This window comes from Suricata suricatta, chromosome 12 (assembly GCF_006229205.1).
Source record: "Suricata suricatta isolate VVHF042 chromosome 12, meerkat_22Aug2017_6uvM2_HiC, whole genome shotgun sequence".
Taxonomy (NCBI): domain Eukaryota; kingdom Metazoa; phylum Chordata; class Mammalia; order Carnivora; family Herpestidae; genus Suricata; species Suricata suricatta.
This window is the reverse complement of record NC_043711.1, coordinates 86,474,849-86,490,840: the sequence shown is the minus strand read 5'-3', so window position 1 is coordinate 86,490,840 and position 15,992 is coordinate 86,474,849. Positions and strand designations below refer to the sequence as shown.

General features: G+C 53.7%; 1 protein-coding gene across 1 annotated transcript in view; it reads right to left on the bottom strand.

Moving 5' to 3' along the window:
- Window positions 1-15,882, bottom strand: part of FAM83D (family with sequence similarity 83 member D) — a 21,211-nt gene extending 5,329 nt beyond the window's left edge. Inside the window, exons 1-2 of the mRNA XM_029917947.1 lie at window positions 15,400-15,882; window positions 3,634-3,801 (exon numbers count right to left, since the gene is read on the bottom strand). Of these exons, the coding sequence (XP_029773807.1) occupies window positions 3,634-3,801; window positions 15,400-15,876 (645 nt within the window). The 5' untranslated portion in view covers window positions 15,877-15,882. The remainder of the gene's footprint in view (window positions 1-3,633; window positions 3,802-15,399) is intronic.
- Window positions 15,883-15,992: the final 110 nt, after the last annotated feature.

The following is a 15,992-nucleotide window of genomic DNA, read 5'->3' as shown; positions in this document are numbered from 1 at the left end:
TGCACGAACGGTTACACAAACAGTGGTACAACCACACCATGCGACACTACTCGGCCGCAGAAAAGAACCAACGACTGATATGGTGATTTGGGTGGATTTCAAGGGCGTTATGCAGAATGAAAAAAGCCCATCTCCAAAGGTCACATACTATAGGAGTCCGTTTATAGAACATTCTCTAGATGACAAAATTATAGAGATGCGCAACAAATTCCTGGTTGCCAGGAGTTAAAAATGAGGAGGAGGGCACAGAGAGGGGAGCAGATGGGACCAAGGAGGAGCTGGCTGTGGTCATAGAACAGCCCTGCATCCTGACGGCAGTGGGACAGCTCTGGATCTTGATGGTAGGCGTGGCTGTACGTGTGTACATGTGTGCTAAAATGGCACAGAACTGTAGACACATGTTGTACCAACCCCAGATTCCAGGCTTTGATTGTGCACCAGAAGAAAGGTAGGACCTAACCACTAGGGAAACTGGGTGAAAGACACACAGAGACCTCTATGTACAACCTTTGCAACTTCTGTAAATCTATTGTTCCTTTTTTTTTCTTTAATTTTTTTAGTGTTTACTTCTAGAAAGAGAGAGACAGAGCGTGAGCAGGCAGGGCAGAGAGAGATAGAGAGGGAGACACAGAATCTGAAGCAGGCTCCAGGCTCTGAGCTGTCAGCACGGAGCCCAATGCGGGGCTCAAACTCATGAACCACAAGATCATGACCTGAGCTGAAGTCGGATGCTTAACCGACAGAATCACCCAGGTGTCCTGAATCTATTGTTCCTTTAAAATAAAAACAAAAGACAAAACAAAAACACTATGGCAAGACGTAATATCACTTCCGTGGTCTTAACCAAAACACAATCTGAATTTAGCCATGAGGAAGCATCAGACAAACCCAAATCCTGGCTGGTGTCCTTCCAAACCCCCAAGAGCCTACAAGCCAAGGACAGACTGAGGAACAGCTTCAGATGAGAGGACACTAGAGAGACATGACAACTCCATGCAACATATGCTCCTGGGTTGGAACCTGGACAAGAAAACGGGCATTTGTGGAATGATCAGTGAGAATCAGAAGCCCTGTAGATTAGATAATAATATCATATCAGTTATTTCTCAATTTTGAAATTTGCCTGGAGGTTTATAAGATGTTATATAACATTGAGATAACTTGGGCAGAGAGTTTTCAGGAATTCCTTGTATTTGTAACTCCTTTGAAAATCATTGTTTCAGGGGCGCCTGGGTGGCTCAATCGGTTGAGCGTCCAGCTTCAGCTCAGGTCATAATCTCACGGTTCATGGGTTCGAGCCCCGTGTCAGGCTCTGTGCTGACAGCTCATGAGCCTGAAAGCCTGTCTTCGGATCCTGTGTCTCCCTCTCTCTCTGACCCTCCCCTGCTCACGCTGTCTCCCTCTCTCTCTCTCTCAAAAATAAATAAAACATTAAAAAAAACTTTTTAAAAGTAAATTTAAAAAATCACATTTCAAAATAAAATTAAACAAAAAAACTGGGACCTTCCATAGAGGTGCACAGGGAGCAGGCGGGGCAGGAGGGTCCTGGAGGAGATACGGATTCCTGACCCTGGTCTCAAAGGACCCACATACAATAGCAAGTATTCAGAAATGTCGCTGGAGGCACATTTAGGTGTGGTTTTCCGCATCTCATCCTTGGGTGCATACCCAAAAGTCTTACAGGCCCGTGACTGTGGTCAAAGCACTTCTGAGTACTTACGCTCAAACATGTGACCGAGTGTCTACAGACAGGACGCCCAGCATTCAGAAACAGCCACAGAGCAAGGGCATGGCAGCCCCCACTGGCAGAGGGTTCAGTCAGACTCCCCAGCAGACACGCCCTGGTGAGCGAGGCCTCCAGGGAAGATGGCACCACTCTAGGAAGAAGTCAAGGCACTACAAAAAATTGGGGCAGCTGGTGGGCTCCATCAGTAGAGCATTCGACTCTCCATCTCAGGGTTGTGAGTTCGAGCCCCACCACGTTGGGTATAGAGAGGGCTTAAAGAAACTAAAATCTTAAAAAAAAAAAAAAAAAAAACGCGGAGGCCAAACATACAGACTTCCTTTTGACTCCTCCTTGAGGCAACAATCAGCATTGTGCAAGTGCGTCGGTAAATCATGCTGGATTTGATAACTGGATTGTATCCAAGCCAACCTGAAGATCAGAGTTGTGGCCAGAGCTGCTCTGTGATTTGCTGCTGCTAGCACACAGCCTTGGTTACAGAGCGAGAGCCTCAGTGTTAATCAGCACATCTTCCATAGCTTCCCTCCGCTCTATGTAAGAGCAGTCACAGGCTGAATGCGTGCTTAGATGTCAACGTGCTTTCCAAGCCTGACTTGCATCTTCCTTGGGTCCCCCAGCCTCGTTCTTTTTTTTTTTAATCTTTTTAAAAAAATTTTTAAATTTATTTTTGAGAGAGACAGCATGAGCAGGGAAGGGTCAGAGAGAGAGGGAGACACAGAATTCAAAGACAGGCTCCAGGCTCTGAGCTGTCAGCACAGAGCCCAACATGGGGCTCAAACCCAGGAACTGTGAGATCATGACTTGAGGCCAAGTCGGACGCTTAACCGACTGAGCCACCCAGGCACTATCCCACCCCCCCCCAACCTCGTTCTTTAACTGACTATTGGGTCACATGGCTGGCTGGTCTCATCCTGGCTTCAAGCTCTAATTCTGTCTCCATCAGGAATTTGCTTTGTAGCTGCCATGACAATGTAGTAACTACCTAATCCTCAGTTTCCCCATTAGGGAAAATGACCACCAAGAACTTTGTAGGGGAGATGAAATAGCCAAATTTTGTAAACCAAATTACTTGATAACAGGGGAGTGAGCTGATGTCCCCTCTGCAAGCAACCTACAGTATCAAAGCCCAAATTCTTTGTTCGGCTTGCTGACTGCTTTATCTCCAGTACCCAGGACAGTGAGTGGCTCAGAGAAGGTGCTCAACATAGGCAACGAACCAAGTGGATGAACTGAGTTCCAAAGCTCACAGTTCACAGTAAGCTGCTTAATTTAAAGAGATGAATAACACATATGACAATGTTTCTTGCCTCTCTCTGCTACAGAGAACAAGCTGGCTGAGTTATGTAACCGTACATTTAAATAAAGTTCAAATTACTGTCATGCTCAGAGCAAAGGACATAGAAAGCCTAATTCTGTAGCAACAAGAAGGGAGAGGCAGCATGTGACAGCCATCAGGAGCAGCAGGCTGGAGGCAGGCCCACTGCTAGGGAGTCACACCCCTGCCCTTCTTTCCAGCGCAGGCACCAGGCTCCCTGTGCCACCACGTCTGAGCTGAAATAGGTACTTACCTGAGCTGCGTAACACGTGTCAGGAGCGCTGGCCAGTGCCATGGATGGAGCAGGGGCTCCCTCAGTGGTGGCCGGGCCGGTGCTACTGGCAAAAGCAGCACCCCCCAGGCAGCAGGACACAAGGGGAGGCCGAGGTTTGAAGCCTGGCTCTGTGGTTTCTTTTCTGTGAGATTTCAGGCAAATGGCTCTGCTCACGGCCTCCGCTGCCTCTCATGTAAAGGGGACCCCCCTCCAGCCCCCCCTTCCCTGCCCCACCATATAAGTCACAGATGCTCAGTCTTAGGGCTGATTGTGGGGAAACTGGAAACACATAACACAAACCTTCTCCTTTTCAGGATGCACTTTCAAATCCATGCACATATCCAAAAACTGCGAGAGCAGAGCCTGGTCCAGAAGGATGTAGACAGCGACTCCCTGTTTCCGACATATTTCCTGCAGGTCCCTGAAGATGTCGACGTCCGTGAAAACATCCATTACCACCGCAATCACCTATGTCGGGAGGTTGCAGAGGGAAGAGCGCGCGGTCAGCTCATGGAAACACTGGCTCACAGGGCACTGGGAGCCCGTCTCCAAGCCAGGAAGGGATCCCCACCCTGCAGCACCCTTCCTTCCTCCCTTCTTCTGCACGATTGGTTTGCCCCCAACCACAGATGCCTCCTTCTCCAAAGACGCTCAGGTGGCCGGTCCCGACACATCTGGATTTGGCCCAGCTGACCCTCCCGATCGCCTCCTAGCCACTGTCCTCCGAGCCTCCTCAGACCTGTCCTTCCCTCCCCCCAGCAGCACGGCTCCACTCATGCCTGCTGCTCTGTCTTCCACACTCAGCGTCAGACACCACAGTTCAGAGGTGCCTCAGCCATGCGGCCCTAAGCAAATTATAGTCATTCCCAAGGCCTGGCCCTGAGTCTGCAAACATAGGCAGGTGGTCAGAACTAAATGACTATATACATGAAGTGCAAGGTACAGCGATCCCTCAAGTATCTGTTCTCGGATTCCCTTCCCCTACCCAGAGGATGCACCGCCCAGACACTTCACCACAGGGAGGCATCTCCTGGCTCCCAGCTTTCCTTGCTACATAGGCCGCTGGGGCCGCCAAGCCTCTCATCACACCCTTTGCAGGTTTAAGAGTGGGGCCCTCGGTGAAATCCTCGCAAGGCCAAGGGGGGGTCAGAATGCCCGGGCTCAGCGCAAATCCCTGCACACCAAGCCAGAGCTGGGGCCTCGAGCTAAGGCCACGGCTCCCGGAGCCATGGTTTGCGGCAGCCTGGGCTGGAAGGGGGTCTCCCTCCTCCTCACTTCAACAGTGAAAACTTGTCTCTCTTAGGATCACGTTAACTCCTTTTCTGAACGTTAAGGTAATTTATTTATAGGTCTCACTTCCTTTATATGGACGAAGGCCCTGGAATGGGAGAGACTCATCTCTGTGATCCCAGGGGACTCAAGACAGTCCCTGACGGTCATGGCCCCTCAAGGATGTGGGTGCTTAAGCAGCAAACAAAAGGAGACCCCGTGCTCTATCTCCAACACCCCAGTCTCGCCTACCAGGACGAGGGGCCTTGAAAGGCCAGCTCCTGGGGAGTCACTGCTATGAGGAGTCTGGGAAGACCCATTTCTCTCTGGCTACTTATCCCCCTGCCCCAGTGTTGATGAAGCCCCAGCCGTCAAGCTATTCCTGGGGAAAGGCTTGCCTAAAACACCTTGGACACGTGATTTTTCTGCACTGGTGGCTCCTTGAGAAGCTCATAGCCTCCCACGTGGTTTTAGGCATCTTACTGGGAGTTGTATCCAGCCCCAGGTCACAGAACAAAGTGGGCAAAAGGCAGAAAGGCCTGGGCGCAGATGCCTGCTCTGTAGCTCACAACTGCGACCCGGGGCAAGTCGCTGAGCCTCAGCTTCCTTCCCTGGAGGAGACGGACAATAACAGCAGCTGTGCAGAGGCTGCTGTGAGGATTACATGAGACAAAGACAGGAAGGCTTAGCTCAGCCCTGGAACGCGGGTTCTGTCATGCAACCACCACCTCGTCAGACTCCAGCCCGGGCTGAAGCCTGGACCAGGCAGAAAGAGGGCTCTAAAGAATGTGACAGACACTGGACTTGTCTGCAAAATGAGGACATGGATGCAGGGACGCAAAATGCTAAACGCTAGATGAGGCGATTACATCGGGGGAACTTGGAGGCAGGGGAGGAGACAGTAAAGCCGTGGTGGATGCGTTCCAGGCACTCAAATGCTTACCAGAGAGAACAGAGAAGGATTCCTGGAGGAGAGGGCCTTGGGCTGAATCACAAATAAGGACACAGTCTGGACAGGGGGGAAGTGAGGGGATGGTACTGGAGCAGGAAGCCAGGTGGCAGCAGCAGAGGCAGGGAGTGACAGGGCCAGCACGGCCGGAACGGAGAGCGTGCGTGATGGCGGCGGCAGGACAGGACTGACAGACCTGGTGACAGACAGGGTGAGACAGCCCCTGTGGGGCCTGAGTGCCAGCTGCGGAGTCAGCGCCGCACCGGCGACGGGAGGAGTTTTAGGAAGAGAGAGGACAAGGAGTTGGAAGTGGTGAACCCAGGAGGATAGAAGTGGCTGCTAGAGGAGGGGCTTAGGGTGGAGATCTGGCCCCACCTGCTCCGACCCAGCAGGCACCTTCTTCAGGCTCAGCAATGTTTAGGATCATCAGCTGAAGAAAGAAAAACCTGTGGGAGAGGCTTCCTCGAAGGGCCAGGCAGGGAGCAAGGAGGGCCGCAGAGAAGGGAAGGAAAGGGGCCCAGGTAAGAGCCAGGCAATGGACTACAAGGGCTGGGGGCAAGGGGGGTGCAGTGGGGGGAGGGAGAGGCACGCTCTCATCCACACAAGCAGAGAAACCTCCAACGACTTGAGAGAGAGGCTTCGGAATGGATTTGGAGGCGGCAGGAAAGCCTCATTGAGTGTTGTCAACACACTCGTGTAGGAATGGGCACAGAGCTCACGAGCCAGAGCTGGAGGAAGACAAATCCAGGATCAATCCATGACCTCACGACACTCAGGCCAATGAGGGACACAGGCAGCGCATGGACGTGCACCCAGGACGTGCACGTGGAGGGATGGCAAGCCCTGCCCAGCTGGCTGGCTCAGAGAGGGCTGGAGGGTTGCGGGAGGCAGGGATCCAGGAGCAGGGCCTGCTAAACCAGGCTTTGATTCAGCACTTAACAAAATACAAACACCACCTTTGTTAGGGGGTAAGTAAGTACCTAGTTTGCTATTGGTTTCATTGTTTGGTTTTAAAGCCCCAGCCTTTCCTGTGCGTGTTGAAAATAACTGGATTTGAACGCTAGGTGTTAAGAGGGTGGGCGGAAGTGCTTCTCTCCCGAACCTCCCCAACATCCCTCCTCTCTTACTAGAGCAGGACTCTTGAAAGGTTTGCAACAGAGAAAACAGCCCTGCACAGGCCCTGCCTTCAAGACCCCACCCCACTCCCCTACAACCAAGCCCCGCAGACTCAGCAAGACCCAGCAAGACCCAGGGCTGGCTTCTCCGATCTCTGAAGGGACAGTCTCTTCGCTAAGCTCAGCAATGACCTGGCGTCATTGGCTGGTCAGCCGAGTGCCTGCTTTCCAAGGCGGGATCTATCTCCCAGGTGCTGGGGCCCTGCTGCAGGTTGCTGGGCCCTGAGAGGACATCGGACTTGGAATGGGTCCCTGCTCTCACCCCGAGGCATCAGGGGGGATGGACAAAGGAGAGACAGATCTGGAAGTGGGCATCCGGTGCCCATCGAGCCCCCAGACAGCCACTGTGGACACTGCTCACCCCACCCTGTGCTGCAAAGAGGCTGCCCAATCTCTTAGGGCTAGAAAGCTCTGTAAGAGGTGACTTTTGAGAGTCTGTTTCAGGTCAACACCTAATCTGCAACTCCATGCAAATCAGTTATCACAGGATACCTGAGCAGGAAACATCCAGCCGCCGGTAGCCTGGGTGGCTGGTCTCCCGCACAGCACCTCACAGTTCCTGCACGTCTCCAGCCCCATCTCGAGCGGCTGTGACTGTGTCCAGCTCCCCACCATCCTCACAGGTGATGATGCACCCCTCCCCCGTCATTCCAACTATTCCCTGATGACTTAAACCAAGGGACTCAGTGACACTCATGGCTATAGAGTGGCAACCACTGTGCTATTTATTCTCAGTGTCTGGGACAAGCAGAGACTCTACTTAGGTTCATTTTCACGTGACCTGGAAGCACTTCCATTTGCTTTCTTGCCCAAAAGCTCTAAGGAGAGACCTAGAGATTTCCAAACCCCAGTAATTGTTATCTCCGATTTACTGATGAGGAAAATAAAGCTTGGAGGGGGTATGTTCCTTGTCCATAGTGACACGCTTAAGCAAATGCAGGAGCTGGAGTCTCAACCCAGGCCTGGGCGACTCCAGAGCCACCGATTAGAAGAGGGTTAGATTAAATATCATTCCAAACAAGCCGAAGGTTCAGTGTTCAAGGGACAGAGCTTGGGATACAGCTTCAAAGTAGAGTATTTCACAAAGGACATGGGATGGAGCCGTCAGAGGATGATTACTAGTAACATGAAACAGCTCACCGGAGAAACGTTAAGGAAGTTTGGAATGTCCTAGCACCTGGGCACCTTCTCTCTGCAGGCGGTAGCAACGACTAATCCAGAATGGACTAAATCAGGAAACGCTGGGAGCACAGACATGCGCACAGGCTGTAGAGGTGGACGTGGGTGCCAGCTCCCCCACTTCGGAGCACCACGTCCCCACTCTCGCCGCGCTGAAGTGCTGCCACCTGCCAGCGCCCGCACGTACGACTGCCTGCCTTGTAGCGGGTGCAGCCCAGAGAGGGCACCTGACAGCCGCTGGCACACAGGAAGCCCTCCTATGGCGGCCCGTGTGTCTCAGCCCCAAATCCACCACTGTCCCTGAGCAGCTCCTTCTACCTGAGCTCAGCGTCCTCCACGAGGCCCCCTGCAGGGCTGTGAAGCCTGCCTCACAGGCTGTGCGTGGACGTGATGAGGCCCTGGGCACACACGTGAGTGGCCTCAAGGGGGCACTCGCTCCAGTTCTCAGTCTGGCTCTTCCTCTGCATGAAGCAGCAAGTTCATGTCAATCTCCCCTTCCTAGGGCACCTGGGTTTCCCTTCCTTCCCACCCATGGCCACAAAGCAAGGACACATGTGCAGCATGCTTAGAATTCTGCCAGCGGTCAGCGCACATTCAAGGATGCGTCAACCTGCCAGGGGCCAACAACAGCCCATCAACTGGATTCTTCGTGGGGACCACGTGGCTCTCAAACCCACTCCCTCCAGTTCCCCAGGGCTCTCCCACCTGCTCTTCTAGAGAAGGTCTTGCTCAAAAACAAAAGACCTTTCTCTCCCCATTCATTACAGGTTTTAATAGAACAGAAACTATCTCCTTGAAACGTCTTTAAAAACTTTCACATGAACTTGGCATGATCTTCAGGATTTAGAAACAAAAAGAGCAAATATCTACAGAAGACCCTGACTTTGCCTGCGCGTGCTGTTTTCTCTCAGTTTCATGGGCTGTTATTTACAATTAACCATTGAAGTGCCAGGCTTCAAGGCGCTGGCATGGCCTCGGGCCCAGCATGGCACAGCCGCTCTCCCGGAAGGCAGGAAGGTGTGCCAACCGCTAGCATGTTCCAGCATGAAGTACATCTGTCCACTGGGCCTTTAGAAAGAAAACGAAAGGCATCCAAAGGGGTTTGAGGGACTAAGGGGGCTGTCCTCCTGGGTTATTATTATAATCATGGAAAACATGTACCTGGCTCTGAAGTCTGATCCACAAGACAGATGCTTTTCAGAGATACCTAGCTTCCATCCTTGTCCCTTCCCTTTTTATTCTTTCCCTTACTTCTTCTCCATTACAATCATTTCAATCCGTTTATGGTTCATCTTCCATTTTATAGGACAGAATTAAGTATGCCTGTGTATGTGCATCCTTGCTTGCTATACATAGAAATATGTATTATGTACATACGTGGGTGTGTGTTCACATCCCCCTGGAGATTACAGGGCAGTGCGTGATGCCCACTGTTCTACCAACACAGCCTTGTGAGAGGAAGGAAGAGTGCTTTGTGCCATCCACACAGTGGCCTCTAGCCCCCAGTGGAGACTGAACACCTGAAATACAGCGAGTGAGGCAGAGGAACTGAATTTTCATACTTCATTTGAATTCATCTACATTGCAACTGCCACAGGTGGCTCTCAGTGACCTTACTGGTCGGTGCAGCTCTGGACACGCGGTCACCGTTCCCTCAGAGCTGCAGGGGACTCCACTCCGTGGAGGCACCGGTTCTGCTGGAGGACATCTCGGCTCCTCCAGCCTCTCGCTATTGTCAAGTTGCCGCAAACAGCCTGCTACACGCGTCTGTTCGTGTTTTGGCCAAGGGAGCTTTGGGACAGACACACAGAGGTGCAGTTGCTAGGGCCCATGGGTAAATACAAGTGGAGTGATGCTGGACACTGTCAAATCCCTCTCTAGAGGTTAGATCATCCGCATTGGGGTCCTTAGAAAGCCCGCATACCCAGTAATTTAGGGCAAGCGAACGGACCCCGTATCTGTAAAGGAATCCGGCTGACCCTGCAGTTTCCCTGCTGCCTGATGGACGCCAGCTGAAAACAGGGAAGGCATGGACAGACAGACAGGAGAAGGGTGGCTACAGGGCTGAGAGGAGGAGGGTGTGGGAGCGGCTGTGTCACGAGGACAGACCTCTAGTCAGGGAACACAAAACCACTAGGGAGACAGATGGTGGGGATGGATGCAGGGTGGGAATGTACTCAGTGCCACTTAATGGTTCAAATGGTAAATCCCTTGTGTGTATTTTACCGTAATTTTAAAAAAGCGGGGGGCACCTGAGTGGCTCAGTTAGGCGTCTGACTCTTGATCTCAGCTCAGGTCTTGATCTCAGGGTCATGAGGTCAAGCTCCGTACTGGCCTCCACATGGGGTGTGGAACCTACTTGGAAAAAAAAAAAAGGGCACCTGTGTGGCCTAATGGATTAAGCTTCTGACTCTTGATTTCACGATCTCACAGTTTGTGAGGTCGAGCCCCACACTGGGCTATGCACTGACAGTGCAGAGCCTGCTTGGGATTCTCCTCTGTCTTTCTCCTCCCCCTCCTCTGCTTGTGCTCTCTCTTTCTCTCTCTCTCAAAATAAACAAAATTTTAAAAATAATAAAGAAAAAGAAAGATATGAATTGGCTAACAATTCCATAATCCTTCCCCTGACACATAAAACCAAAAGGAAGAGATAAAAAGCAGCCACCCTGTCTGGTGAGGCAAAGCCTAAGGTGTGCATCGGACAGGCTTTCTAGGCCAGCACTTCTCAACCAGGGACAACTGTCTTCCCCAGGGGAGAGTTGGCAATTTCTTTACACGGTGGTAAAACGTATGATAAACCCACCATCTTCATCATTTTCAAGTGTACTTTCAGTGGCACGGGTTACATTCGCGGTATTGTGCCACCATCACCACGAACCGTCTTCATTACCCCAGATGGACACTCGGTGACCTTTAAGCAATAGCTCCCTTCCCCCACCCCACCCCCCAAAACTTTTTTGAACGTTTGAACATCACACTATTGGAAGTGAGTGGTGCTTCTGGCATCTAGTGGGTGGAGCCCAGGGATGCTGGGAGGCACCCAAGGCCAAGGACAGACAAAGCACGAGCTGGTCCAAAATATCAAGGGCCGAGTGAGGCTGAGAAAGGCTGCTCTGGGCTGACTTGGGGCATCCGGAGCAGGAACCGATCACAATGCAAACACTCTACTGTAACTTGGAGGAGCATCAAGCAAAATCAGGAGCACCTTAGTTCCAATACGTCCACACCCACCCCAGGGGCCTCGGACAGATTTCTCAGCGGTGACTCCTCCTGGCAGGACTCTTGGTCAACACAGCGCCACTTCTTCTGATGCTCAGGTTATCAAACGGATGGCCCAGGGTGCGTCAGAGCACAAGTGTCTCTCCAGAACACAGGCAGCTGGTGAGAGGGAGGCCTCTGAGGGGTGTGGAACCTCCAGAAGGGGCTCTGCCCATGAACTTCTCATTCAAAACCAGAGACACCTCAAGGGCACAGCACAGAAACCCAACGAGGGCTCGAGGCACGTCCAGGGACGGCCTCCACTCCCACTTGACTCCTGGGGGCCTGGAGCCCAGCCACACACTGACTCACACAGCAGCAGAGGCAAAGAACAACTCACAGGCAAAATCAGTAGTGCAGAGACAGACCCAGAGTGTGTGTGTCGGGGGAAAACCCTGTTTGGTTCAAAATTATTCCAAAATTTCCTCTGGAAGGCAATACCATGGCTCTCAAGCCCAGAGCAGCCAGTACTTCCTCCAGCTTTGGCAGAAGTCGACCATGTCAGCAGTCAGCCTGCATTAGAAGCCATGCCGCACACACACTCGTGTGCGGCTGTCCCTTACTCACGTGGCCCCCGCTTTGAAAGGTGCACAGGTACTGAGCCAATGGAGGGCCTGGCAGATTCACAGCCCCGGTCACACCCACTCTGGGACAAGAACTTGCAGAGTGGAAAGGCAGGTGGAATGGCTCAGGCTATTTCATCGCCTTCTGCCCCGCCTCTCCTCGCCCCGCCCCTCCTCGCCCTGCCCACTGTGCCAGACACCCTGCATGCGCCCAAGTCCTGGGTGAGGATGGAACCTGTCCAAAAACCCTCTGCCCAGGCTGCAAAGCTAGGATTAGACACCTCCACTTCCCAGGTGAGTCCACTTCCCTGTGCCTGGATCCTGGCCACTCGGGTCTTCTTCCCGAAACGGGCAAGAAGTATTTGTACGGTCCCAGTCATTTTCCTACTTATAGGATATGCAATGGGGAAATAAAAAGTCCCAATCTTCAGAACCTGTTAAAAACCATCAGCCCATTGCAAACTGCCAAGGGGCCAGTCCTTGCTCATGCCAGGGAACCCACGTGGAGCAGGGGGTTGCAAGTAGGGGTTTGGGAGCTAGGCAGATGGGCTGTGTGATCGTGGGCAAGTTAGTTAACCTCTCTGGGCATGGTCTCTTCTTAACTGTGGCCTCCTCCTAACAGTTAGTGGGGGGAGGGGGTTAGTGGGAGAATCCAGGTAGACGATTCGGCACAGAAATTGCCCCACTGAACACGCTCAATCAAACCTCCAGGCCACAGATGCTGAGGGCTTTTCATCTCATCCTGAAACAGCCCGGGCCCCACATCACCAGCGTCCTTGCTGTCACAGATACTGAAGTTCAAAGGACGCGGCCAGAGTGACACAGCCGCTCCTGGGTACACAAGGCACAGCTCTAACCCTGCCGGCAGCTCTGCGGGAGCCGACCAGCTAGCTCCCTACTGCTATCTCCCCACGCGGCCCAGACAGCACCTTAGCCTCGCAGGGCACTAGGCAGAGTGTTGGGGCTGTCACTGGGGTCCCGCCTCTGTCTTTCCCTAGCTTTGTGACCTTAGGACAACTTAACTTCTCTGTGCCTCGGCTCCATCGCCTGCAGAGTGGGGAAAACCTCACCTACCTTGGGACAACCTGCTTGGCATCATCGCACTCTTTGAAGTAAAGGGGATGGTCTCTGAGGCCTCAAGGTTAGCGTGTCTCAAAGCCAACTCCTCTCCTGAACCCCACTCTCAGCCTTGTTCTCCCTCCGAATTGGGTAGACTCATGGCCCACCAAGTTAAAAGACCTCCGTCCTTCCACCTCTGCCTCTCCCGTGTTCTCCTTGGCCTTGTTTATTCTCCTATCCCCTCCTTCAACACCCTCTCAGGCCCATGATGACCAAGTCCTGTCTTAGCACACACCCTCTTCTTGTCCCTAGATCCCCACGGCGTCCTCCCTACAAGCACCCAACACCAGCCTCAGCCCTCTCTAACCCATCCTCCCTTGTGCTCCCACCAGAACGACTGCTCAGGAACACCAATTTGATCATGCTCCTCCCTCAAAACCTTCAATGGCTCCCCAGTGCTCTTTAGTGGGCAAGGCACGACTCCAGCCACCCCTTCTACCACTAACCCTCACACACTCGTCGTTCGAGCTGTGAGGAACCTGGCTGCCTCCAAACATGCCAGGTCCTTTCACACTTCTGGGCCAGTCTTTACCCTCTGGCCTGGCAAGTCCCACGCATCCTCCCGGTCCAAGGTCACCACCCCTCGTGAGGCCTGCTTTCTTTCTTCCCCCACTGTCTCTATGTGTAGCAACCTCCCCACCCATTCCACCAGCAGGCTGTCAGCTCTCAAGTGTCAGGCAAGCACCATGCCCTTCACCTGTGGCCCCAGCCCCTGGCATAGCATCTGGAACACAGTAGGCGCCAAATGAGCAAGCAATTTGGTATCTGGCAGAGACACTGAAAATATTAATCAGATCTAAAGGTAATGTACCACCTTTTGCCATTAAAATCGCCCAGGTCCCAAATACTGCATCTCAAAGATGGGAGTGTATAGCCAGACTAGGGCACAGAACAGGGCAGCACATTCTACCCTGGAATGCTAGTATTACAGAATGCCCACGAAAGAAAGGCTGAGCCCCTTCCAAGGCCAGCACGCCAGGTGACAGGCAGCTTTCCCGATGGCCTTAGCTCCAGCGTCCCTTCACTACACTAAGAAGCAGAACTGGGCAAGAGATGAAGGCAATTCCTCCCTCTTTCATGGGGAGACCTGTTCATTACTCTTCTCAAGTTCCAAGTGCCCAAATTTCTTCCTGGAGGTAAGCTTGGAACTGCAGCCCACCATCATGCCTTTTTCCACATTTTTACTCGAGTGTCTGCTACATCGGAAGAACCTTCAGCAAACCCAGAGCACCGCAGGGCTGACACCAGCCTAGGTGGAGGGGCACCTACTCCCCCAAAAGCAAAACACTAGCCCACCCTACCCTCTACCCACTGTAACCCCCCCTCAGGAAAAGAGCCAGCATCAAGAACACTGGTGAGAGTCTGACCAGGCTTGTTCCTGGACTTGACTGTTTCAGCCGGAATGATGCATATATCATAAGCCACACACTCAGGTACCAGTCCTATTGAGTCCATGGCCTGAGGCTCTACCTGCCATGTTCCTGGCACAGGTGCCAGCTAGGAAGACGGCCACTGCCAGTCAGCAAGCAAGGTGGCCACTAACTATGGCTCTAGATGAAGGTGTCTACCACTGCACCCTCCCTTCCCCACCCACCCGTGTGCTACATTCTTTCTCTGGGACCCCTAGGTACCCAGCACCCTGCTGCAGTCAAGACTTCCCACCCTACCCATACTGAGAGTCAAGACACCAGCACCAAAACCCACTGTGAAGAGAGATGACCCAAAGCAGGGGTACCTGCATGTTAGGAAGCTAACTGGAGCAGCCCCCCTCTTTCCCAGAAAGAGCAATTTCTAAGGGCGCCTGGGTGCTCAGGCGGTTGGGTGTCCTATCTCCCCGTTCAATGGTTTGAACCTTATCGGGTTCTGTGCTGACAACTCAGAGCCTGGAAACTGCTTCAGATTCGGTGTCTCCCTCTCTGCCCCTCCCCTGCTCGCTGGCTCAAGGGCTTGCGCGCTCGTGCTCGCTCGCTCTCTCTTACACACACACACACACACACACACGTAAATAAGCATTTAAAAAGAGAGAGAGAGCGCGCGCGCGAGAGAGCGATCGAGCGCATTTTCTCTGGTCTATGGCAGGACAGAAATGGGCAGGATTCTCATTTTGCCACTGGAATGTACTAGCTTTCTACAATACAAGACGCACGGTCGGTGACTAGCAATGAACAGACTCCTAAGCCCTAAAGTTGTCGCTGAGTACAATCTTTCTGGAATTTTCCCCCAGGTAAGGCACTCCTTAGGAGACAAGATCCAGTGTTGGCGGACAGCCAGGAAAATTATCAATTCGGTTTGCTTTTAACTGAACTGTGGACCTAGAAGTATTTCAGGTCCCCTCCCCCAGGGGATGTGAATGTCAGGAGTTGGACCTCGGCCACAATGCTCATCCTTGAGGACTGAGGCTTCTCCAGTGTCCCAGACCCAACGAGCCGCCGGGGGATCAGTGACCCAAGGGAAGGCACGCGGAAGGGGCGAGTCGGGGGCCTCGGGACCACCCGGCCCCTCCATTCCTGCAAGGGCCTCCCGTCCGCCCCGGGGACCGAGCCGCGCCGCTCACCTCCCGCGCGGAGCGGAGCTGCTGGCGCAGCGCGTCCTTGCAGCCGTAGGGGCCGCCGGCGCCCGCGCCGCGGGGCTGGAAGTGCGCCTCGACGCGCGTGGCGCCGCGGTAGGCGCCCCGGTAGAAGGCGGGCCAGCCGAGCTCCAGCAGCGGCGGCTCCAGGTCCGACTGCTCGGGGAAATAGGTGCCGGACGAGCAGTCGTGCGACGAGCCGAAGGACTCTTCGGCAACCGCCGCCGCGCCCTCCTGGCCGGGCCGCTCGGCCGCCCGCAGGATGGCGCGCACCTCGTCGGGGTTCAGGAAGCGGCTCAGGCCCTCGCGTCGGAGAAAGGCCTCGAAGGCGCAGGGGCCGCCCGCCACCAGCTCCTCGAGAGCTAGGCGCCGCGCCTCGCTGTACAGCTCGGCCGGGTTGGGCGGCCCGCATGGCGACAGGCAGGCGGCGGTCAGCTCGTCCGGACCCTCGAGGCGCAGAGCCATCGCGGAGCTCGGACGGAACCGGGCTGTACCAGGCTCGGGCGAGCACGGGCGTGCCGGCCCCTTTATAGGCACCTTTGAATCTAACCGGCCTGCGTCCCGGCCCTCTCATTGGCTGC